Raw genomic sequence first — 27725 nt, 5'->3', positions numbered from 1 at the left:
TTGCACTAAATGTGAAACATGGAAAAATCAATTAAGTTAATAAATGTAGATATCTGACAGTAATAATACAAATGAATGGTTTAGATAAATTAAAAAAATTAAAGTATGAGAAAAATAGAATTGAGTCTGAAGAGAGAAAGCAAAAACAAAGTGAAAGAATGAAGAACTATTAGATGACCAGTAAAGAGAATTCCCAAAAGAAAGAGAAATGAATTCAAAATTACATCATTTGTCCTTCAATCAGTCAAAATTGGAAGAAAAAAGTCCACTTTAAGGAATAGAAAATTTATAAATGAATATAATACATATTAATGTATAAATATTTTATACATATTTATGTATAAAATTGTAAAAAAAGTTATTTTACTATGGTTTAACCAGTTTCTTAGAAGATGTCTAAAAATTATATTATTAAAAAAAATTATAATTTAAAATAACATGAATATTCAGAAATATAAGTAATTAAATTAGTTTACTAAATTATCTAATACACTTACCATCATATTCAGCAAGAGAATTTTGAATACAGTGATCTGATGAAATTGTTTAATTTCATAGCTATTAGATTGTATCTTCATATTCAGCCCCATTTATTCATATTATATCATCTATCATCAACTGCAGTTTGTGGCTCCATTCTTTTATTGTTATTGTCACTGACTTCGCTTTAAACTCTATTTCTGTTTGTTGTTATTTAATTTTTTGAAGTATTTAAGCTAATGTTGAATTCATTTTTTCTGAATATCCTTTTCTTTTTCTTGCTGTTTGTAAGAACTTAATTTGAATGAGTATAAAGACTCACTCTGGCTTTCCTGAGACCAGATAAGATCAACTATTAGACATTAATTGGGTTTGTAACATGTTATGAGCCAGTTTGATCTTAAAATCTTTTTTGTTAATGCTTTTATTTTATTTTGTTTTTAGGATGTTACAGCAGATGAGTTTCATATATTAATGGATTTATTAGCATGGACAAGATTAGGACAATCTACAGCTGGACAAAAAGAAATTGTTGAAATTGTTGCCGAACAGGCTGAACTTGAAAGTGAATTTATTCCCACAGATGAAGATCATGTTGATAGACTGATACACAGTGTGAGACACGCTTTACCATATTTCTCGGTAAGGTTTTTATTTTAGTTAAATTTTCATTATAAAAAAACAGTTTTATTTTAAACAAGTAATTAAACTTCCATAATAAGAATTGAGCTTTTAATTTTTCATATATGTTGTTATACTTAAAAATATTATGGCCTTTGTCACAGGAAGCATGGATTAAGAACATATTCAGTTTCAAAATTGTGGATTGGGAATACTTTTTAATTGAAAAGACCATTGTCAATAAGTTGTCTATGTATCCATCATTTTTATTGCTTTTAATCAATATTATAATTTTTTAATCATACAGTATATTATTGTTATATATCTTACATATACGTAGTTGTAGTTAGACTGATTATTTCATCATTATCTAATCATTTATCTTATATTTGATCATTATCTAATATTGACTTATTAATACTTATAGATACTTTGACATCATACTATAGGAAGTTTCTCGTTAATGAGAAAAAAGTTTTTATCAAAAGAGAAATAATTTTTCCTGCTTATTTGCTGAAAGAAAATTTATGAAATTCTAAAATTAAGAGAATTCTATGCTATATGGTAGAGTTTCTAAGTAAGCAATTAATTTGAGTAAACTAGTAGATCTCTATTCAGAAACATCACCATGTAAAGGCTTTTTTGCATTTTATATTCTTCAAAGTGTATGAGCTTAGCTCTGTATATGTGAAGAATAGATACATTCTGTAACTCAAATCCTACAGTTAAAAGGAAGAGGGCAGCAAAAAACAAATTTTCTTTTGTGTTGAAACTGCATATTTTAAAACAAATGATTAGCAGTTCCTACAGACTGTTCACATAATTTATATATAAATTCTCTATACCAGTTTTAGTACCGTACAGTTTCAGTTATACAGTCTTAGTACCAGTTTTGAAATAAGTACTTAACTTTCTGTTAAGTTACTTAACATTTAAATAAAAATTACAGATTGTAGACCTCAGTTACATGGAAACTTACATGGAAAGTATGACTTTACATAGAAGTATAAGTTGTATCTACAATGGATTGTTTAATGCTGTTACTGCCTTTCAAAGCAATGTGTGGCTGATATAGCGACTTTTGTTGGCCTAGTTTTTTTAAAATGGTTTTACACCATTTCTCTATTTTACACTTTCCGCTTATTCTGAACTTAATGGGACTCTGTGTGACATTCCCTGATGATCTGGGTAATATCCCAGTCTTGACTAGTTTGTCTTATTAATTTTAATTTACTATTTATTTTTGTTTATAACTTACAGTGGTTATTGGACCAAAACAGATTGCAAATAGTAACAATTACATTGGTAATAAGTCATTTTAAAACATAGAATAGAATTAAGTTCAGAAAACTCAAAAATTATAATAATAATAAAAGTTATCAAATAAAGACAAAGTTCACTCATAGTTCTTTAGGTAAAAATTTTTAAAATCGTTTTATATAAATTACAAAAGGCCAGTTTTTATATGAAAAAAAAAGCTTATTAAAGGAAAAGAAAACAGCAGTCCCTTTAAAAATAATCTAAATCAATTTTATATAAATTATTTTCCTTTAACTTATTTTCATTTCTGGATTTCTAAATTAATCAATACAATAATGTATGATCAATACAATAAATGTATTGATGTTATTTTTAAACATTGTAATTTTATAAACAAAAAATGTGAATAAAACATATAGTTATATGAGACTTGGCTGATAAATTTTGCACATATATGTGTAGCGTGGGAATGAAGAGATATTGGAATGAAATTAAACATGAATAAAAGGACCAATTACAGTACCTTAGCAACAAAATGGCAGTATTTATTTTTCAATTTAATCCCCATTTACACTGATACACTTTTCCCAATGTGTAACAAGTTTTTCTGCATTCTGTCACTGAAAAATGCTGATAGTCTTTCTAGGATCCAAGTGGCCACAGCCTCCTTCACCTCATCATTGGTGGTGTAATGATTACCTTTTAGATTCCTCTTGAGATGAGGGAAGAAGTGGAAGTTGCTCAGAGCCAAATCCGGCAAGTTTGGTGGATGCAGAATTTATTCAAACTTCAGCTTGCGGAGAGTCATCGGAGAGTTTACGCCATACCCATCATGCACAGATTTTACGGTAACCCAATTGCTCTATAATATGGCCTATTCATTCTTTAGATATGCCTAACTGAATAGCGATGCTTTGCTGGGTGATTTGCCAGTCACTTTAAAGCAGATTGTCACCCTCCTTTTGATGTTTCTCATCAATAACAGAAATTGGTCGTCCGCTGTGAGGTGTGTCCTCGATTGTCATTTTACCAGCTTTATATTTGTGAAATTTTTATACTCATCTATGCACAGTACACCTGTCAATAGTTTCACACCTGTGTCATGCAAGGTAGCAAGACGATTGGATTGCCGTAGTTGACAACAAACTTTGCTATATCCAAGATACTGTTGGCCATGGGATTCCTCTCACCGGAAAATTTGCCGAGAGGAAGTGGTCCTCTGCCGATTATGGATAGTACATAAGAGAGAACTACTCACGGGTATCTGATGTCAGCAGAAAATGCACCAATATGCATACGATGCAAGTGCCACTTCACTGTGCACCACATCCTTGTGGATTGTATATGTTATAAGGCCTTGCGTCATAAATTTAAATTGCCCAGGGATTTTCGTCAAATTCTGGGCAATGTAAAGAAGTTTTGGACTGGGTATTTTTTATTTCTCTGAAGTATTAATGTTTTACATACTTTTTAATAGTGTTCTTAACATTTTAGTTTAAGGTTTTTATTATTTTAGTTTGTTTTAATTTTGTTTTTAAATTTGTACTTTTATGTTTTTACTATTTAAATTAATATTTTTATTTTGTTTTAATATTGTTGTTGTCTTATTAGATTTTATTACATTTCATATTTTTGTTTCTGGGCGATGATAACATAAAAATGTTTTTCGCCAAAAAAAAAAAAAAAATTTCACTACCGTAAGCCGCTTTTAAACTTAAAAATTCAATCACTGCACCGTGTTTGCCGTACTCGACTCTATTTTAAGTGCTACTGAAAATCAGTCGAAAATGGATTTCAATGCATTATTGCAGGTTTGTAGAGGGGGATTTTAGCTATCATGTGCTGTCATGCCCAACTCGATTGTACCTTTCGTCTCAGTGTAGCATGCTAGTGTGCAAAATTTATCAGCTGAGCTTCATATGTGTATATGATATGATCATTTTGCAAATATTATACTGTACATTTTATAATTATGAAATATATATGTTATAATATACATATTTCTTTGTAATTTTGTTTGCAGGCTCATATTGATTCTGTTAAATTTGTAACTTATATGTGCCAACAAGTACTGCCAGTATTATCTAAGATAACATCATCTGAAGAAGGGTCTGATCCACAGTTGGATGTGCTAAAATTATTTGCTGAACTTTGTGCACATTGCTATTCAGAAACGAACAATCCGTCATCATTAAACTCATCAACTTCAAGCCCAGAATCTCTAACAGAATCGGTATATAAATGTCTTAATGTGAGTATCATATTTTCTTTTCTTTTTACACGTCAACTATCAACTAATTAATTTGCATTTGAGTGAAATTAAATTTTTTTTTTGAATTTATGTTTGTTTTCTTCTTGTTCCTAGATATGTTTGAGGTGTTATTGCTATTGTTTACATCGCCTACCGTATTAATTTATTTTATAAGGAATAACTAATGTGTCAAGCTTAAACACCTGAATTTGTGCTGTTATAATGTTGTAAAACAGTACGTTTATGTCATATTAGATTTAACAAACTAAAGCATTTTTTCTATCAATTTACAAAGTCTTTTAAATGAAAGTCTTCAAAAAACTTCTTATGTGTGTTTCTCTCACACGCATGTGCATGCACACACTCACACTCACTCACTCACACACGATGTGATTGTAAAAAAACAAGAATTTTAATTTTTATCAGAAAGAGTTTACTTATTCTTCTATATTGATGATACTGTCCCCTTCAAAGTAGTTCCCCAGAGATGCAACACTTATGCCACCATTTCTTCGAATCAAAACATGTACAGAAAGCATTTTTTTGGTATAACCTTTTCTTTATTTTACCTATTGCAAATCATTATCCTTTGTTAATGATTTCGTTATCAGTTATAACAAGAAAAAGTCAAACGATACTATATGTAGAAAATATGTAGGCTATGGCATCAGTTATTTTTGGTTAAATAATCATGAAATAGTAGGGAAGTGTGAGCTTTAGTAGTATCATGGTGCAAAATCCAAGAATGTTTGTTGAACTTGCATTTGTGGTTTTTTTTTCTCTTCAGATTGCCTCATGTAAACAGTGTAAAACTGATAAGTAATGAAAACACTATAAGGAGAATTGTACCTTTCTCAAACCTTTTATGACATGTTTAATTCTCAGTCATCAGTGATATCAGCCAACAATTGTTCTGCAACATTGCTTTTGTTGGAAATTGAAACAAATTTTGTTTCTACTTACCTCATACCGAAAATGTCAGTCAAGATTGTTGACATTAGGGATTCCCACCTCTTTAGCAAGCTACTCTTATAGTGATTTGATAATTATTGAAAACAATGACCTTTATTACATTGATATTTTCAGTGGTTGTTGATGTGTTTGGGGTTCCAACATGTTTGTCATCTTCATAGTCTTCACAGCAGTTTGAAATCATTCGTAGCCTTTATCAACTCTCGATGTTAATTTTAACATCCTCACAAAAAAACTTATATCGTCTCTGCTTCACTGCACTTTTTTTTAGCACAAAAATTAATGCAAATCTTTTGTTCCATCATTTTCAAACAAAATAAATTGTCACTACTTCTAATTATTGTTAAACTATGTTTCTAATTAATATTTCTGAATATACTGAAATACATTTTAGACATTGCTGCCATTGTGTGGGAAAGACTAACTTATTCGAAAAGTTGTCGAGTGCTTAATAAAAAAATCCTGTTTTTTTCCTTTAAGTTTTCATTTAAGTTGGTGATACATTGATAATAATTTTAATAAATCAAATAAATTAGTACAGTATTGTATTTATATACAGATAACATGTTTAAAAAAAATGAAATATTAACATTTTAAATGAAAAAAAAAAAAAAAATTCACTGAGCAAGTATTTGTTCTATAGATTTTAATGTATTATATATTATTTTAATGTGTGAATGTAAAAAAAGAGAAAAATTCTGAAGTAAAAATTACAGAAGATAGGCTTATTCCTGAAAGCGCTATAATGAACAAAAAAAGTAAAGATAAGAAATTTCTTTAATTCTGTACTTTGTAGAGTGGCTGAAAAAGTATTATATTATATGATTAGCTAAAATTTAAGTGCAGAGCAGATTTGAACTACAAAAAGTTTAATTTAAATAAATTAATATTTATTGATATGTGTATGTTAGTCCTTACTCCATAAATGTTAATATATAATATCACTTTTTATCTTTATCCTTAAAAGCTTTCTTGTTTTATATATTATTTCAATTTTGGTTGGTGTTTAAAAATATTTATATATAATATCTTAGCCCCTTTCTTCAATTATCTAAAACTACAATAAAATTAGAAAAGATTGTTTAAATTATGTAGAATAATTAGGATGAATTTACCAGATATTTAAATTAAGTGGCAGTTACATACTTTTAGAACTAAAAGTATTACATACTTTTTAGAACTTAATATACTTTTAAGAAAAATGGAGTCTTTTATTTTTCTTCGAACAATGTAAAAATTTATTCATTGTTTTGAACAATTTAACACAGTTTGAATTTTTTTGTGCAATTTTTTTAATGCAACGTTTTTTATTGTGTAACTCATTTAGTTATAAGTTTCATATATTCCGAATAATATTTCAGCGTTACTATTTCTTCTGTTCTATTTCTCTGTATGCTTCTTGTTTGTTTGTTTATTATAAATACTTATTATGTTGTTACACTAACATTTTCCTCCCTTGTACTTGACTTAACAAATTTTATCATTTTTTCATCATTCCTAAAAGAAGTCAATCTCATAACTGCTGCATGTAATAAAATAGATATGGCATTTTGAAAGAATATTGAAACTTAATGCTTTATAATTGTGTATTTACATTGTTACAGTTCACACAAAGTTACTGCACTAAGTTATTAATTTTTTACCAGCTCAACTGTTATACAAAGTAGTTAAAACAGTGAAGGATCTAAAATTTAATCGCTTGATTTATTGGCTTTTTTGACTATTATATCCTGGCTTAATCCAACATAGGTGTATAAAACCGTAACAAGGTAGCTGATCTTCTTTTCACTGAAGGTTGTAATAAAATTATTTGGAAGACAGACAATGTCCGTTTAAAATTAGAAATGTGAACTCTGGATTAGGATATCATAATTAACGTGGTTGTTGATTAAGGAAAAATTCATATTTGATCAATTTGCATAATTAAAGTATATTGCAATAAGTTTTTGTAATCATAACCTTTTATAGAGTACAAAATATATATATTTAATCAATGACATGACCTAAATGTATAAAAAATCATAATATCCTTAATAAAATTAATGTATATTTTTATTTTTTAACGTTTTTTTATATAATGTAGATAAGCAGTATACAGTTTAATAACATCATGTACGAATTCATTTGTGGCTTTCCATTAGGCATGCAGCCCAACAGATGGGAATGTTTTGTACGATTCTGTCATAGTAAGAGGCTTTTACATTTTTAATATCTGTCATAGAACTATATATAAGTATTAATTTGATAAAAAAAAGACACGAAATTTTAAAATAGATTAATTAACAGTAGCGTTAAATAAGGTTATTGGATTAATGGTTAGGTCCTATATCTTCTTAAGAACTTAGTAATATTTACCTTATCTCGCTTCAAAACTTATGTTTATTTGTGTTGCATTACTGTTAATTTTTGGATGGTTCCCCCCCCCCCTATTCTTAATGCATTTATTTTATTTTTGTGTGATTGTGTTCTGTACAGAATTACATGCCATTACCACCTTCAGGAGATGATGATACCCCTGAACCTCGGCTTGAATTCTCATATGTTGAATGTTTAATCTATTCATTACACAGACTGGCTAGGTTTTGTCCAGAATTTCTAGTTAAAGATCCTGATAAACTTAAAGACTTTAGATTAAGGTAAGTGAAATATTATAATTAACAGATTTTTAAGTTAATTACAGTATAATAAAATGAAATAAAACTTATTAAAAATATGTTATTGGGATATGTCTATTATACATTTTATAAGGGTCTCTCACCAGCATTATGACTCATAACAATAAAAAAAAGTTCATGACAACCCTTTTCAAAAAAAAAATTCTGTTGATATTGTTCTGGGATTCCAAATGTGTATGCAACTGACTACCTGGAAGCCAGGTCGTTAGTTTATTCTGCGTGATATATAGAAACAGTAAAATACCTTACAAGATGTGTATAGTGTTCAACAATCCACAGAGCCAATAATTCTGCAAAAATACCCATACATGTATTGTTAATGCTTGGTCACATTGTGTTCAATGACTGAGGTTCTTGTGAAGTTAATATTGACCCTATTCCACACCATCGTACTCGCCTGATTTTGTAGCCAACAATTTTTACTTCTTTCTGCAATTAAAGAAGTATATTAAGGGTGTTCATCAAAGAAAGTTCGCTAGTATTTTTTATTAACGGAATGAGAAAACATTTTTTCTCTGATGGGAAAAAATGTGGCTCTAAACGGTGACTATTTAGAAAAAAATTATAAATTTTTGTAGCAAATAAGATTCTTTTCTTTTTCATATTTGGTTTAAAATCTCTTTTGTATCTTTTTTCATTTGCAAGTTATAAGCAATTTTGCGTTACATTTCAGTCTGTATTGAGAACTTCAAGTGCTTAGTGTACTGTACCTGAGATCTATGCCAAAATTAAAATTATTGTGTTAATCATGACATTTTGAATCTTCCATCATTGCATTGTAGATTCTTTTCTTTTTCATTGAAAAAATTTTATAAGTGAGATTTTTGTATAAAAATAGATAACTTAAGTTGATTGCAAAGTTTACACTTTTTCATTTTGATTTTGAAAAGTAAAATTTTTTTTTTTAGGCTCCAGTATTTTGCTAGAGGAATTCAAGGATATATTAAAAAGTTGAGAGAAGCACTTCAAGGTAAGACTGGTGATGAATTAAAGACAGAAGAGAATAAAATAAAGGTTGTTGCCTTAAAGACTACATCAAATATTAATACACTCATTAAAGATTTGTTTCATTCTCCGCCAAGCTTTAAGTCTACTATAAGCCTTTCATGGAAACCTACAAGTTTATCTGCACTGGTAAGCTTATTTATATATATATATATAATATTTTTTAATGTATTATTTAATTTGTGGAAGCATCATATGTATGTGATTCTATTTTATATACTCTTATCTGTTTTTTGCTGTGTGCAGCAGGTGTAAGTTTGATTATAAGGTTGAATGACTTTGATGAAGATTCAAGTCTCCTCATTATACATCTAATCTATCAAAACAATAGTGTGAGGTCAATTGTTTACTATTGAATGAAAAATAAACTTTGGAAATTACTTCTTTTTAACAATGACTAGTTAAAATTAAGTATGATGATGTTATTAGATTTCCTTTTGAATTTTGACTGTATCTTGAAATCCTAAATTAGGAAAATTATCTGGTGTTCAATTTGTTTTTTGAAAGCTAAAATCTTTCATACCACTTTCTTCAGAGATAGTTTGTATCTTCTGAAGAAAACAATAAGAGTTATTCTGATAAGAGGGCAGAGAGCATTTTACTTACCTATAACTGTTTACCATCTAAGGAGTATTGTACATTTTACATTTATATTTGGGATCAATTTTGTAGTAAATTGAGGAGGATGTTCATAATCATAATACTAAGAGAGTGAAGTGAGTAAAGATTAAATTAGCTATACATGAAATTAAGATAGACATTGTTACTGCTGATTATTATTAAAAGGTTTTTTTTAATGTATCTTGTATAGCTGTTATACAGTATCTTGAACGTTTCAATATGAAGGTAAGTTGGCAGGTTAGCTGTGAATCCAACTTACCCAAAAGGAGGAATACCTTCCAAGATATGTTAATTAAAATTTTAAATAATTAATGAAAGACAAATTAAGAGGCATAGATGAATAAATATCTGTGTTTAATTCCATTTAATAGTTCTTTTTTAGACTTTGTTAGAGATGTCTATAAAACCCAAAGTATTCATGAAAACTAAACATATACTGAAAAAGATTTTCTTTTTTGAATTTAATTGTACTCACATTATTTTATTTTTCTTGTATACTGGTTTACTTTTTTCATATTTATTTACATATATGTATATTTATATTAAAATTTCATTCATAATTATGCTGTTAGCCTACTGGGGTGCCTAGTGGTAAACTCGTTGCAAAATTACTTGTTATAATAGCTTATTTTTGAAGTCGAAGGTTTTGAGGTTCAAATCCTAGTAAAAGTTAGTTGCTTTCATAAAAATTTGATTACTAGACAGTGAATACTGGTGTACTTTGGTAGATGGGTTCAGTTAACGACACATCTCGGGAATAGTTGGCCTGAGTCTACAAGACTACTTATTTACATGTCACATATTATGATCCTCATCTCATAGGGACATCTTATAATTGTTCACTAGTTGAACAGATTGCAACTTATGCGATAGGAATAAATAAAATAATTACACTGTTCTGTTATATTGTTTTATTAAAACTCATTTAAACTGCAAGAAATGCATTTTTTGCTCTGTATTTTTGTATGTCAGTTTCCAAGCTGTAGAACATCCATAAAATAATTGTGTAAAATTTATTTAAATGTGGAATTTTTTTTAATTACAAGTTTCAGGGGCAGTGGGTATTTAATAAAAGTTGTTACTGTTGTATGTAGTAATAAAGCATTTTTTTTATTCGTTCTTTGTTATTTTGATTAGCTGGGCTTGAAAACTGCAAAGAATCTTTTTTAATGTAAAAAAAATAAATACTTTTTAAAAGAATATCAATTCAAAACCCCTTTATAATGAAATTATTAACAATAGATAGTTTTCTGGATAAATTTGTTATAGTTTACATGTCGTTATAATGTATAATATTTTGGTTTTTTTTTCAATCCATAAAGTTTCATTTTTCTTTTAAATGACATGGCTGTCACATTTATAAGCTGTTGAACTTTTTTACAGCATGATATAATACGAAATTTCATTAGATGTTGTTTAATGCTGTCTAGTAACCAATTTAATAAATATATATGGTTTCGATCATTGCCTTTTTTTTGCTTCTTTAAACATACAAACTTTTAAACCTATTATTAAATGTCATACAGCTGCAATTTCCAGGTCATTGCTCCCTGAGGTATTAAAAGTTGTTACAAAGCCATCAGGTTGTAAATAATGCAGTTTACTGATTTACCTGGCGTCTAAACATATTACTATGTGAATGTAGAATGTGTAATAATAATCTCTGTATTGCTTTTTTATATTAAAACGTTGTTTTTCTTTTGCAGACTAAAGATTCAAACAGAGAAGGTGTCGCTGGTCAGAAACGTCATACACCTATTACTTTCAGCGATTCTGCTTCAAGTCAAAAACAAAGTAGATCAGAGAGCAAGGGAAGCACTCGGGAGTTGTATACACCACCTAGTGGGAAATATAGCAATAAAGTTTCAAGTTATAGTTAGTTAATTTTCTTATTATTATGCATATTATTTATTTTAAAGTTTATTCTCTAAAATTAGATTTAATGTGTCAATTTTTCTCATTTTATTTATTTTTTTTTTTTTGTATTTTAGATTATTTTTTTACAGTTACAGAAATTAGGGATTATCTGGGTATACTGAATAACTTTTTCTTTTTTTTCATTTTATTGTTATATTTTATGACTACATAGGGTCATTTCAATCAGTCCATATCAAAGTCTTTTTGATGGGACTATTTGGGCCTTGCAGTCCTCCCAGTACTTTTTCATATGTTTTGATCTTTGTGCTCTTTCTAATTTTGAAAATGTTGATGTGAGTTTTTTCTTGTTAGTGAAATAAGTGGTTTTGTTCTTTGTTTTCTTGTTTAATTTTTATCTTATTAATGGTCTCTACTAGTGTAAGGTCAATTTCCTTCATATCCTTCCTTTATTTGATCCATCTGCATTCTGTCTTGGTGTATTTCAAGTCAAAATTGTACTGTTCTAGCTGTTTCAGAAGTCTTGAATCTTAAATCCTCGTGGTATATCTAAAGAATCCTAGTCTCTTATGCATCGTATCGGTGATGGGTTTTTACTCTGTGTATATGACTTCATTGGGCACAATCCATCACTGCTTATCTTTCTGGTATTTTATTAATGCATGTTCTTGTGATTTTCTGGAGCCTGTCTGTCTTTGATTGTTTGTTCAGGTGGAAGTGTGTGTGCTACATCAGTGGCTTCTGGTTTTTGTAACTGTTTTTCCTTGTCTTATTTTTCGTTTATTGATAGACATTTTTTATTGTAAGTGTACCAGATTAGTTTTTGAGCTTTAGCTAGTTTACTTCTTATTTGGACTGAGGTTTTTTTTCATTTAGATTGTTTGTTACTATTTCTCAGAGGTATTTAAATTGAGTTACTATTTTGATTTTATTACCGTTTATCTTTACTTCTTTTAATTGTGTTGGCTTTTGGGCCATGATTTCTGTCTTTTCAAATGAAATTGCGAGGCCAATTTTATTTGCATTGTTTTGAAATTTTAATATCTATGATTTAGCTGTGTCGATGTCATTTGCTAGCAGTGCCAAGTCATCAGCAAAACCAAGACAGTTTGTTTTGATTTTTGGCCTATTTTTACTTTTGGGGGTATTTTTTGGGCCATCCATCATTACCATTTCCAGACTGCAGTTGAATAATAGTGGTGAGAGCCCATGCCTTGGCACAGTCCTGTTTTGATCTCAAAGGCCTCATCTCTGAATTTTACCTTTGACTTAATGTTTGTGAGGGTTAGTTTTGTTATGTTTACTAATTTGATGTGTAGTCCAAGGTGTCACAGAATTTTTAGTAGGGTTTCTCTGTGGATAGTCATAAGCTTTCTTGAAATCTACAAATGTTATTACCATGTCTGTTTCTTTTCCTGTTTCCTTACTACTTTTCTTTTCCTCCATTATTTCCTTGAGACCATGATCTGGTTTGGGATGTTTTCCCGCTGGTGTTATTGGGATTTTTGTATTGAAGTTTAGGAATTCTGTCAGTTCTTCCCAATTTAGGAGTTGTTAAAATATCTAGCTGGGATATCTGCATTGTGTTTATTGTTATGGGCCAGTTTACTATTTTCATTCTTCGTATTTTTGGAGCTGGTTTTTTAAGGTTTTGTAGTAGTCTCTTGATTGTTTTAGTGAATTCTTCTTTGGTTTGTTCCTGATAATACAGTTTCCTGTAATGCATTGTGTTCACTGTATATAACAAAGGAGAAAAAGAAACTAGGTAGATATTATTACAAAATTATTGTCAGATATAGTAACCCGTAAAACTAAAAGTAATCATTGTGATTATCTTCCTTTCATAAATAGATGTTCCCTCTCAACTGCCTTTAATACAAGTAATTGCAATACGTAACTTATCATTTTAATAATGAAGGTATTTATTTACACATAAAAAGAATATAATTTATAAAGTAAATACAATTAATTTAATACGTGATTTGCTTTTCCTATTTTAAAGTTTATTAAAACTTTAAAGCTAATGAAACTTGAAAACAAAAGCAATTTCCAAAACAAATTAAACACAACCATTTTTTTTGTTCTCTGGCCTATAGTTCTAACATGTTTTTCTTTTCGGTGAGGTCTCATATCACTTGAATTTGAAACACTTTTGCTACTTACTGATGGAATGTTCATAAAGGAAAAGTTTCATTATTCAAAAAACTGATTTTTAAAATTTCTGAAATATCAGTTTTCACTAGGCTAATAAAAAAGAAACTAATATAACTATAATATAAGGGCTAGAAAGTAACTTACATTTTGTATTAAAAAAAAAAGAAGAAAAACAAAGTGGTTGCAAAAATCTATTATTTGCAAATTAAAAATATCTCCTTAAACTATTTTTCTGTGTAGTCAGTCACTTAATAAATTGAGACAATTGTCAAATCTATGGATGAGTTTTTATATCTCTTCATTAAAAAATTTTTGCCACTTTTTAGAACCCACTGAGCGAAAAACCTGTGGTGATCCGACTTTTTCATTATAGCTTCACACAAAAGGCTACAAGAAATTTTTGGAAACTGAAATGAAAGCTCTGTAATGGTAAAGTGATTAACATGAATCTTTTCTCCTACTTTTACTACCAATTTGTCAGACAGGATACTAAACTGGCTGCATAGTTTTTCATTAATATCTGAGCAGCCATTTATAAACATGATACTACTTCTTATTGGACCTTTACTCATTACATCTTTTCTGTAAACATCATATAGTTCCTGATAAATCTCGATGGGTGTGTAGTTTATTGCAAAAAAAAAGTTTAATAACAGCTGATCTGACTTCATAACTAGCAAGATTTTCTATAGTGGCATGCATTTTAAACACTGTAAAAAATCAACATGACTCCTTCACATAGTGCAGTTTGATGCGAACTAAGTCAGGCAAGCAGTGACCACCTAGATAGACCCACTACCTTCATTTGCGAGTATCAGCGAAACTTAAGTTACTTTCTGTATAGTCCTTTTTAACAAAAAAATATAACACTATTATAAAAGATATTCTTTTTTATGTTTAATTAGATTTACAAAACTACAGTGCACTATTACTATGAAATTAAAGCTCGCACAATAGAGAAACAAGGACTGCCACCATTCAAAGTTATTAGTTCCATTATATCCCAAAACATATGATGTTTGATACTTTATACAAAATGAAATATACTGCCTCCAAATTTAGCTGGAATCATTAAACAATCAAATCTTTGCCTTTTTTCCCCTCTGACTGGGATTCGAACCCGGCCCCTTCAGATGAAAGGTCAAAAAACTATCACTCGTGCCATGGATGCCTGCAATCTGAGACTTTGCATCTTCATGTTATTTTATGTTTAATTTGTGTTGGCTGGCCCCAACTTGAGAAATGCTATTTGTTATAAATACTTTTACTTTTGTTAGTAAATAAAAATATAATTATTTTTAATTTTTTAGTACTATTATTAATTGTTGAAGTCTGATTTTATTTTTATAGATTATTTTATATCCTACCAATAATAAATCTCTATCTATTTCAGATAGAGATTAAATATCTCTATCTGAAATCACATTTACCTGTGTAACAATTGCTGACTGAATACCATAAAGTTGGATTGTGCTATCACTTTAATGATACTTTTAGAAATTTTTTGCTTAATAGTGATAGAGTGAAAAATTTTTTAAAAATATATTCTATTTCAGTTTGTCGCCAGTTTACAGATTGCTTTACGCATATACTCCTATTACTCCTGAACTCCTTTATACTGGTGACAGTTTATTTTTGTTTTTTATTTTAAATATAGAAATTAGTATAATTTTGTTTTTTGTTTATGTTTTAGCACCACCAGCAATGCGAGGTAGAGGACGAGGTGGAAGAATGGGCGGTGGAGGATGGTCAAGGGGTAGCTTCCGAGGAGGAAATCGTGGTTGGAGAAGAGTTAGCTATTGAGTGAAATATGTAGAAAATCAGTAAAGACTTTAATATTACCTTGATTTTTTTTTTTTTTTAAGTTATATACATATTTAGATGTATATAAAGATAGTTTGAAAAAAGTAATATTAATCAGATATGAATTCTATGAAAAACTGTGGAAGATTAATATGCACATAATTTAAAGATGATATAGATAAAATATTTAAAATAAAAAAAATTATGCACTTTTTATTTATTTGATAAGTATACAGTAATCGTGAACTGTTTTACTTTTTTGGTACTACTGTAAAATATAATTGAAATAATTTAGACTATTAGTGGATGTAAGACGTTGTATCTTCGAAATACCATCTGTTAATTATTTATAATATTTATCTTGTCTTAACTATTCATACTATACTATGTATTCTGTTAATAATTTATGCATAATTTTTTACTATATTGTAATCTATAATCAAGTATTACAGTCATTGTAAGGTTTTTATAAAATTGTTCTTTACAGATCAAAAAAGTGATTTTTGAAAAAGGTTCTGAATAATGTTATAGTTCATGTTAATGATAGACACAAGACATCTTTGTCTGTTGTAAATTACAATGCTTAATGAAGACATGATGAAAAATGGATTAAAAATAAAAGTGTTATGAAATAATGTGATGAAAAAACTTAATGGAAATGATGTGACAAGTTAAATAACTTTATACAATATAAATATATTGTTTATTCATATACACTGTGATAAAGGAACAACTGTACTGTGTTTAGATTTTTACTTTTTTGTGATTGTGCAACATTAATACTAATTTAATTTTTTTTGTAGCATTTAATTATTAATAAACTACAATTTTATTCAGATATGTTTAGGATGATTTTTCTTTAGTAAAGTTTTTTATTTGAAACAAATTTGGGTAATTATTACTTCTTGGTGTCTTTTGGTGTTTACTGTTAGAAAATTTTATACTGTTAAACTTATTTTTGCATGATTGTTTCTTCCATTTTGTCTCTATAACAATGTATTAATTAATTTCACATAGGTAACTGGGTATGAATTTATGTATATATGTTTAGTTACCACATTTCATTTATCCTATATGCTACATTTTAGAAAGAGTCCGGAGAATTCTTGAAATATCACTAATCTTTGATGCAGGAGATTCTATTTTGATCAAATACTGATGGTATTGTGATGACAATAACTTATAAATTCTAGAGATTTTTTATGTTCTTGAAAGATCTGTTTGATATATTTTTTGTAGATTAATTCGAAGATTTTACAACATTTTTACTATTAAAGTGCTTTTATAGATTTTGTTTTATGGTGAACATTTATTTCTGTATAAATTGTGAACTGAAAGTTAAAAATTATAGCTGTTAAAATAGTCATTGTCATAACCTGTTTATGATGATATAACATGTTTCTAATGAAGAGTGTTTGAAATATCTGTGCTATTAAATTATAAAATAGTTTTTAAAAGCTACAGTTGGTTTGCTTCTATAAATATTGTGTTCATAATAAGCCTATTAAAAGCATTTTTTTATATTACATACTTTGTTTTGCTTTTTACTTTGCTTTTTTTGATACATTTTATGTAGGTCCATTGTCACCAATATCTACTTCTAATCCTGTCTTTATAGTGGATTGCATGCCATTACTTTCAGTGTAATCCATTATGAAAATATGTACAGTACATCTCTCCATCTGATCGCTGTAGGGTTTACTACATAATCTTTTTATTCTTGCTCATTTAAAATTTTATAACATTTTGTTTTTGCTGTCTTTCATACATATAATGAAAGACGTATCATGAGTTTAATAATCTGAATCCTGTTCTCCTGTTTATTCTATTCTTATCTACATTTTTGCTTAATAATTTACTAATTATGTTTATTCCCATTTTTTTAATTCCCTTAAGTTGGATCATTAATAGTTCTAGCTATCAATTATTTCTTGTAATTTCTCCCTTTTAATTGCATCTTTTTAAAATTTCCCATTCTCTTCAGCAGTTATTTTTATTAATCATCTTATATAAATTTTTTTTTCTAATCATGTAAACCTCCTACTTTTGTCTTGTACATGTACTATGCTTTTCTTACATTAACATATTGTCATTTGTTCACAATTCAACCGATATTGATACTAACAAACATAAAAATTTCTTATAAATGCAATTTATTACTCTAAAATTATATGAAATAATAATAGATATATATATAAAAATAGTAATTCAAATAAAGACAACTGAGTTAAATAAATTAAAATTATAAATACCAAAATACAATCCAGTTTACTAAAAATATGTTATAATGACTAATAGAAACTAATATTGAATTCATAACAAAAAACAATAAAAAGTCTAAAGTTCATACAAATTAATTTCTGAAGTTTTATTACTTTTACTGTTTAAAACAATACTACCCTATTTTTAATGAATGAAAAGAATACTGTCGTCACATTCACTTCTGTTTACCAATAACTCACTGAATATTTCTTGTATTCAACCATTGTCCACAACAGAATACTCATGATGTCTTCACTCAGAACCACATGCTTACTATTATTGCTATTATCACAACTGTACCGAACACGGCCTCACAAAACTATTGACTGTGTCCACTGGTCTCCGTCAGTATTTATACCTCTTGACCTGCAAAACCAGTACCTGACTTGTCCTTTTAATTATCACAAGTGTAATAATTTTTATTGTCCATACTGTACTGTTTTTCTATAAGTTCTTTTTCCGGTTTGGTAATCCTTCTGATCGAACAGGAGCTTTTGGGGTGGTGGGGGTCGGGGTTGACATTGTCTGTACTACAAAGAACTAATTGTTAAATGGATCCCATTATTCTTAGAAAAGAATCTCTTTTAGTTCCTTCTAGATTCTTCTTTCTTTATGTTTGTTCTTTCTTCTTAATTGGAAGAAACCCATTAGAATATTCTTAAATTTAATTTTGCTTACCATCTACATAAAATTATTGTTCAATAATCAGTTAAGCTATTTTTTCATTAATTGAGAACAGTGTTGTACACAACAGCTTTAGTATTAAATTTTTTAATAGTAAACAAATCCAAAAATGACTCCCTGTTTTCTTAATAATAATCTTAATTACTTATAATAAAATATATTTGAAGTTAAGTGTATCAATAAAAAAAAAAGTAATTTAAAAGTTATATAAAATGATTTAAAAAAAAAAGAATACAAAATAATTTTCTTTTTAAATATTCTTTGTTTCTTTTTCTTTTCAGTTTGTTGATTTTGTTTCTTATATATTCATTCTAGTTTTTTCCAAACATTTTTAAAAAAGATATTTTTTTTTTTAAGTTATTACTTGTCAAAGTTTAGAAATCACACTTGACACAGAATGGGAATGGATTCCTGGACTGGCATGGCAGGGTAATAAGGATATCAACATAAACACATGAAACAGATTGGTTTCTTACTACTTAAGATGATATGTCATGGTAGATTAACCTCTCAACTGTACTACTAATCATGCCAACAACACTTCAGACGCCTCTGGTAGAACTACAGCGCATCAGTTGTGTTTATACTTTCTAAACTTTGACAAGTTATAAAAAATATATGTGAAAAGTTTCACAGTTATCTTTTATTTTGAATAAAGTTGTAGTTAAATTTTTTTCAATAATTATTGATTTTTTTTTCAGGTATGCTGATTTTTTTATAACAATTACTCAGTAAAGTTTTTTCTTGTAAAGTAATTTCTTCTTTTTTTTTTTTCAGAAAATTTATAGTCATTGAAATGTATAGGTGTTTATGTATAATTTATTTTCAGAGTTTTATTTCTTAATGACAACAATTAATTTAATTGTTACGTTATTGTAGTTTAGTTAAGGTGTATTGTCGACTATTTTGGTCAAAATGCAAAAAAAAACCTGAAAGGTTAAAAGTGTTAATGAAATGCTACAGTGTTAATGAAATGCTACACAAAACTTTTAATTTAACTAAATTTAAAAAAACTGGATGTTTCAGTCCATCAAAAATGTTGTGGATAAGTTGAACAACCACGCAAAAGTTACATCCCAACCCCTGCAGGGGAAGACACACCCACACCATCCCCCATCACTGTTCATAGCCCTGATGGACTAATGGAGGTTATCTTTTGACTCTTAACTGATTACATATCAGTCATCAGCCAGGCCTCAGTTGGGATGCCACCAATGTAAATGCTTCGGTAGCTATTTACATTAGTGATTTTAAATTCAGCCTTTTCCTTTGCTGTAGAGGCTTCTTTCAGACATCTTTGTCTTGCATCATTTCCCTCTGAACCAGCTAACCAAGTTTGCAGAAGCATGAACCCAGCGCCTAGTTCTATACTAAAAAAAATGTTGATCATTACAATAAAACCTTTAGACCTACATTCCAACCCCTGTAGGGGAAGACTGCCTTGTGACGATTCCAGTCACCATCAACCCCCCCCCCCCCCTATGTTACTAGCCCTGATGGGCTTTAACAGAGGCTGTCCTTTGACCTTCTAACTTTTTACATCTCAGTAACAAACCAGTCCTTGTTGGGAAGCCACTGATGTAAATGCCTCTGTAGACATTTGCATCAGTGAATTTATGACTCGGCCTTCGCCGTAGGCTTCTTTTGGACATCTTGACTGCCCTACTTCATTGCCTCTGAATTAGGTAACTGAGTTCACAGAAGCACGAACCCCGCGCCTAGTTATTCACTTAATTAAGCTACTATTGTAAGTAAATGTCTCATAGTATTTGAGGCAAAATTAAATAAATAACACAACACAAGAAATGTTTGCAACAATGAAATTTATTCCTAGTTCCCTTAGTGAACTTAACTTTATAGTTCAAACCCCTGACTTGATTACAACTACGAACTCCAGTCTGGTGTACCAGGGAAAGGAGGACAGACCTTGTACTCAGCTCCATCACAGAGTCCCGTGTGACATTTACTTTATCACTTAAACTACCTCGTCAAGATGGCACTACACCTCATGACTGCATGGGAATCCATGCTCTTGAATAAGTCCCTGTAACAGCCACCACACTCAACACTCATGGACAACATCTTGTTGTATCTCTTTTAGACCTAAGAAAAATAAAAACTTAAGCATCAAAATCCTGAGAAGGTGTTTTTTAAAACACCTTCTCGGGACTTTGCTTTTTCAATGGCTTGCTTTTCTTAATCGGACTTATTTGATTCGGAAATGCCTGAATTTTTTTTGGTATGTTTATTTTTCCAGAAAATTTCCCTACACAGTTGTAAAGGTTAGGCACTACCAAATTACTTACATTTAACTTTTTGGAACTATTATAGTTTTTAGGTATAGAGGTGATATTTGTTATGGAAAATGTGGATGTTGTCCATATATGGTGAAAAGACAACTAAACAATTTCAAAATCTTTGTATTTTAATTTCTAAATCTAAATGAAAATTAATAATGATAAAAAAGTACAAAAAACTAAACTAAATTGACAAATTATTAATTTCTTCTAAATTATATTCACTTATTTTTCATTGTGAAAAATCTTAAAATAGTTTTTTTCTTAAATAAATACTAGTAAATGTTATACTTTTCACATGTAACACTGTCCTGGAAGAGTAGTTTTTTAAATGGCACTTGCATTTAAAAGAGAGTCAACAGTAGGCCAGTGGTTACATCCGTCAGTGCGTTTGTCAACAGATAAAACAGTGACATGCCAATTCTGAGGTTTTGTTGAGGGAATTCTACACCCCCTTCTTCTGTTACTTGTTTATTGGAATTACTGAATGGTAATGCTCATCAAGGTTTCGGCAAGATCCACTCTGAATTTTAGCAGCATGAAATTTTTGATTATGAATATGTTGACTTCTGCAGTCTCTTCTGTATTGCAACCAGCTTAATCAAGAAAATGTAATAGTTTTAAGAATCTATTTTTTAGTTTTTATTCAAGTGTGGTAACACTCCATTAATTGATTAAAAGTGTCTACACCACCTGGTTTTCATTATATTTTGTAACCGTAACAAGATGTACAGTAATGTCTTTATGGTCTTTTTGCTCCATCAAGATAGTACTTCTATTGGGGAACTACCTGTAATGGATGACAATAATGTTATGCATTTGTTGTCTGTGTTTCAATGCCATAGATTTTCTGTCAGAAGAACAAATTCTTAAAAATCACTCCGATTCAGATCACAGTCTGTGCAAAAATTTATTTTTCTTAAGCGGTTGGTCTATCACTGTTCCTGTTTCATAATTTTCAGCACGTAATTTTTTTATTAGCTCCATAGCAGTAAAGTAACTATCAAAATATATGACAATTAGAGGAGGTAATTAATGTCCAGTTTTATTTTAACTGCTGGTCCTAAACCTAATGCTCTGTCAAGTAAATTTGTTTTTGAACCCTGATATAAAATAAATTTATCAAAAGTCCATCAGAAGTAGTGACTGTGAAATTTTTTATACTTACAGGCCTTGGTTTCCTTGGAATATATTGTCTGTATGGACATCGTCCTGTAAATTACATCACCTGTTCATCTACAGAAAAGTTACCTGATGACTTAAGTTCTCAAACAGGCATTTATATATGGCTAACTACATAGGAGGTATATTCAGAAAGTAACGAGAATTTTTTTTTTGGAAAGAATTTTATTTATTCGTCTATATTAATGTTATTTACTATATAAATAGTCCCCATTAGATATTATACACTTATGTCAGCACTTTTTCCAATCCCCAAAACACTTCTGGAACTCGATCCTTGGAATAGTGTTTTTTGGGAATAGAAAAAAGTCGCATGGGGCCATCTTTGGTGAATATGGCAAATGATGTATCATTACAGTGTTGTTTTTGGCTAAAAATTGTCGAACAAGCAATGAAGTGTGGGCAGGCGCATTATCGTAGCGCAAAAGCTATGAATTGTTTTGCCACAAATCAAGGTGTTTTTTTTTTTGGATTGCTTCATGCAAACTGTGTAGAAGTTGTTGATAATACTCCTTATTGATCGTTTGACCTTGCAGCAAGAACTCATGATGCACTATGCTGTTAAAATCGAAGAACACTATGACCATAACCTTCACATTCAACTGTGCTTGTCAAGCTTTTTTCAGTTTTTTGATCCAGAATGCCTCCACTAAGACAATTGAGTCTTAGTTTGTACATCATATCCGTAAACCTATGTTTCATCATCTGTTATGATATGTTTCAGTAGTTCTACGCCGTTGTTGACTTCATTTAGCGACTCCTGAGCAACTTCCATTTGCTGCTGTTTTTGTTCAAAGTTCAAAAATGTTGGAACAAATTTTGCTGCCACACATTTCGTACCCAAAAATCTGAAAAAAATTCACGGCATGAACCAATTGATATCCCATCATCAGCAAGTTCTTTGATTGTGATTCAGCAATCTTTCATAATCATTTCTTTCACTTTTCCCATGTTTTTGTAAATTATTGATGTGTTGGTGCGTCCAGGGCACTTGTCATCTTCAATATATTCAAGACCTTGAAAACACTTATTGCACTCATAAACTCTTGCTTTACTCATAGCAGACTTGCCAAAAGCGATATTTAACAATTTTAAAACATTGCTACACTTTATTCCATTCTTATAGCAAAATTTAATACAAATTCTCTGATCCATTATTTATACAAATAAAAAATCTCCGATCATACCAAAAGATTGTTATCCTTTTGACAGCTGACAACAGACTAAACATCCAATATGGCAAAAATGTACTGATACGACATGTTTACAACAACAAAAAAATCCTGAGAATCAGACTTATATATATATATAACCATATATATATATATATATATATAACCACGAAATTTCAGAATTCTCGTTACTTTTTGAACACCTCGTATATGTGTTCGTGTGAGTATATGGTGTTATATACATATATACTATATTTTGTGTATATTTTATATATGATAAATATATATTCTAGAAGCCTGCTAGTTAAAAATTATGATAACCAGTTATCTTGTTTTTTGACATGTATAAAAAAATCCTTACATCATTTTTTCAACATAATTAGTGTTACCCTTGGACTTGTTAAGACAGAAGATTTAGGAATTAAAAAACTGTTTGAAGAATTTTTTTTAAATAACCATTTTTACACTTAACTCTGGGTGTTATGAGTTGAGTAGAATCATTTGTCAAGAAGGTATTTATCATCAGTAGATATAGAAAAATAGAGCCATATCAGCTGCTGAAGGGTTTAACCTCTTGCACATTGTCATTTTTCTTAATTTCTTCTTTATTGCTTTCAATTCTAGATCGTTTGTAACAAAAAAAGCTCCTGAGGTATTTAGAAACAGAATTGCAAAGCACCCAGAGCTTGTTGCCCCACCTGTTGTGAGGGTGCTTGTTTAGTAGGTATTGCATCAAATATGAGTGATTCTGAGTATCGATAAGACTCGTTTATAGATATCTTCTGATGTGGAGTGTGTAGATTTTTTGAAGTATTGTTAATGTGGTGTCCAGTAGAGGTTGACATTTTTACAAGGATCATATCTGACTTCATTGGGTTTTGGTAAAACTCTGTTAACCATATGAAAATAATTCAAATTGTGTTCGAACAAACATTTTCGGAAGCAGGGAGTGCTCTGAGAAGGTGTTTTAGACCAGTAAGATTTTTATGTTGGTTTTTTTACAAGACCGCGTGTTACAATAACAGCAGTAAAGGAAGGATTTCATAACTATCACTGGTTTCCAAGAACTAAGTATATTAGAAGGGAAGATAATCTTTCCTTTTGATGTTGTGGTATCACTGGCATATCTGTTAGTTTTTTAAATAATTTTAGCAAAGGGACAGTAAAAAGCCATTTGAAATAGTCTACTTGCTTAGCATCTGTTTGAGGGAAATTTTTAGGGCCAAATCTTTCATCTAAACTAAAATTATGGTCAAATGTGAAGTTACATTCAACTTTCTTCCACACGTTTTCAAAATCATTGTCATTATCACGAGACCTAATCATCAGTTGCTTGTGTTTTGTTGGACATTCAGTAACTTCATCTTCAGTATTTGTATCGCTCGTGTTTATGAATGATCATGAAGTTTCCCCAAATGATAATGTCTGGGGCAAGTCAGGAGTATAACTTGGATCTTCATCAGTGTCATCAAAATTTAGGTTAGAATTGTCAGTATACAAATCATTGACAGGTTGAACAATCCTGAGTTCTTGATCAATTTCAGTCGGTGTTCAAAATACACCGCTCATTTTGCATGTTATAGCAGTTCGCTGGTAAATTTTGCTGGAAAAAAGAAAACAAAACATATGAAATAAGTATAGTGTTATGAACCAAACATCACAAACAACTAAAAACAGTGATAAATGCAGAATGTTCTCAGCTCATCTGTGTACTATGCAATACACTAGTAAATACAGTATTATAAAAAATAAATTAAATCATCTTTTTCACTCTGAACAATGATTTTTCATGGCCTACTCAAAATGAATAACAAATGAACAATATTTACATTTTACACAATGAATACAATTAAATATTCCCAAAAAATAAAAACATAACAGTCATTAAGTTTAAAATAATTATTTTTATTTACCCTCTGAATATTAATTGCAATGCTCACGTGCAACTTTAAACAATAACAAATATAAGCTCTACCATAAGCAGACTTGCCATGACAACCAAACATGTGATTAGCACAAACCTCATTTTGATACTGACATAATTTCACCAATAGGTCTTTTTAGAGTAAAATTGAAATGAAAAATTTTCAAGTGGTCTTCAAAGGGTTAAAGAGAGTGTACATTCTTGCTATTTCAAGTTAATGTCGACTACATGTACACCACGAATCTTTAAAAAAAAGAGAAAAAAATATATATATATATATATTATACATATATACACTGGAAAAAAAGAAGTTATAGTGGAATAAGAAATATTTTAATTTGACTCTGTTTTAATTAGAACCTGTCTTCGTTGATACCATTGAAATCTTTTAATTTATTATTTGGCTGTAAGGAGACGTGCTTTCATTTACGGATCGTAGAATTAATCAACAAGACTGCACTTCTAAAATCAGATATTTTAGAAGTATTTTTTTCAGATTAACCCAAAAATGGTAACCCTGATTTAATTCACAGTATCGGTAACATTAAATCGATGTATATAGTTGTTATTGCAGCCTCCATAGCCCATGTTATGACTATGTGGTTATTTAACGTCTTTTAATTGGATAAATTTTATTTTAATATATTTTATTGTTTATTAATTAATTTATTTTTGACAAATGGAAAGTACTTAAAAAAATTGCAGTTAGTAATAAAAATAAGATTATTAAAATTAAACTACAATAATCAATAATAATAGAAAAGTATAGAATGATGAAATTTTAATTGTTACAAAGTAAAAAATAAACTTTCTTCAACAATTCAAACAGTGTTTTGTTTGGTGTTCATCGCAAACCAGTTTGCTGTCTTTACCACAAACAGTTTTGTCATCCTTATAGTATAAGGACAAACACTATAATATTTTTGAGGATCTTTGCAATCTTTTTTATTTATCTGCAACAACATTTTCTGTAATCCCTAGCGAATTTTGGATTATATTTTGAAGTCTCTGCTGATCAACTAATACGACAAATGTATTTTTTGCCACTCTCATACTAATTGTTTATGAAGGTTTATCATGTATTGCAGTGTTGATAATGACTTTATTCCAGGATTTTTTCTTAGAAAATTAGAAGTACAAATTATATGAGAATTTGTAGCGGAAATATTTATCATATTGTAAAAAAACTAAGTGTTCATCTTTTAGTTTCCATTTGCAATTCATTCTTTGGCAAAGCTGCACCTTTAGTTTCGATGTAAGAATGTATAATATCTAGTTTATTTGTAAAACTGTTAACACAAAAGTTTGAGTGCATTGTACTCATAAGAACTAATTTATTTTTAGGTTTATATGAAACAGCTGTTACATCTCCATCAGAAATGGTGAAGAACCAATTTTTTTATCATTGTAATGAAGATTGGTGAAATTGACCAGAAGTTCTTTCTTATCCTTTCAAATTGTCCAGTTACTGTCAATTTGTATTCAGGTTGAAACAACATGCTAGTGGTGTACTTGAGAACCAATTATGAAAGGTTACATTCCGATTAGATCTTTTTATTGTAGCAATGAGTCTGTTGACAAAATAAACCGCTAATGGAGTGCCCCCAGTCTTGGTGCTTTTTCCTAAATAAGGATCTGTATCCACCATATATTTCATAGTATTATTGCGTAAAAGCACTATTTTCATCCCATATTGATTTGGTTTGTTAGACGTGTAAACCCAAAAAGGACATTTTCCCCTGAAGCCCACCAACTGCTTTGTCGATTATACAATATGAGATAGGCTTCTATGAACCTCTATAGTTTTGTACAAACATCTCCCAAATTTCAGATATTGTTGAAAATTTATTTTCAAGATTACAAGTGGCTCTTGTACTTTTGTCGTCAAATTTGATACAGTGTGTTAAAAAATTGAATGGTTTCTCAGATATTTTGGCTCTAAAATGTTCTCCAAAAAATCCTGTGTTGAAGAGAAGAGAGGTTGGCAAATGGTTAACTTCAATGCGGCGCTGAGAAGAATCGACAAGAACCACGTATCAAGTTCTAGTTGATTGACATCGTTCAATGTAGCCCTGTCTTGACCTTTGTATTTTTATCTTCTGTCATTGAATTTCTTCATTGTGTGCTTTAGAATTTTATTCATTATATTATCAGTAAAAAATAACTAAGCACTCTGCAGGTTCAGACACACCTCTACAACCTGAAATTGGTCCAGATCTTACATGAACGACATTTCTTTGAGGGGTTTTGGTAGGTGAACTGGGGTTAGTTGAATAGTACTTGTATCCATTTTCTCCCAAAATTACGTAAATATTTTTTAAAAAAATTTTGTATGAACTTAATACGTTTTTTATTCATTTCTTAGTGTTTACAATATTAAATGTGTTAATTTTAACCTTGAGATAGCTTTATTTTAAATTCTAGGTGTGTTTGAATTTTTGGTACACTTAACTATTATTTTTTTCCTACACCCCTGGAACGGATTAG

General features: G+C 29.4%; 1 protein-coding gene across 1 annotated transcript in view; it reads left to right on the top strand.

The window, feature by feature from the left end:
* The window catches only part of cass (apoptosis inhibitor cassowary), a 30887-nt gene extending 13063 nt beyond the window's left edge, over window positions 1-17824 (top strand). Inside the window, exons 5-10 of the mRNA XM_075379186.1 lie at window positions 925-1122; window positions 4385-4612; window positions 8060-8220; window positions 9168-9393; window positions 11592-11760; window positions 15608-17824. Of these exons, the coding sequence (XP_075235301.1) occupies window positions 925-1122; window positions 4385-4612; window positions 8060-8220; window positions 9168-9393; window positions 11592-11760; window positions 15608-15717 (1092 nt within the window). The 3' untranslated portion in view covers window positions 15718-17824. The remainder of the gene's footprint in view (window positions 1-924; window positions 1123-4384; window positions 4613-8059; window positions 8221-9167; window positions 9394-11591; window positions 11761-15607) is intronic.
* The last annotated feature ends 9901 nt before the right edge of the window (window positions 17825-27725 follow it).

This window comes from Lycorma delicatula, chromosome 11 (assembly GCF_047948215.1).
Source record: "Lycorma delicatula isolate Av1 chromosome 11, ASM4794821v1, whole genome shotgun sequence".
NCBI lineage: Eukaryota > Metazoa > Arthropoda > Insecta > Hemiptera > Fulgoridae > Lycorma > Lycorma delicatula.
This window is presented reverse-complemented; position numbering and strand designations above follow the sequence as displayed.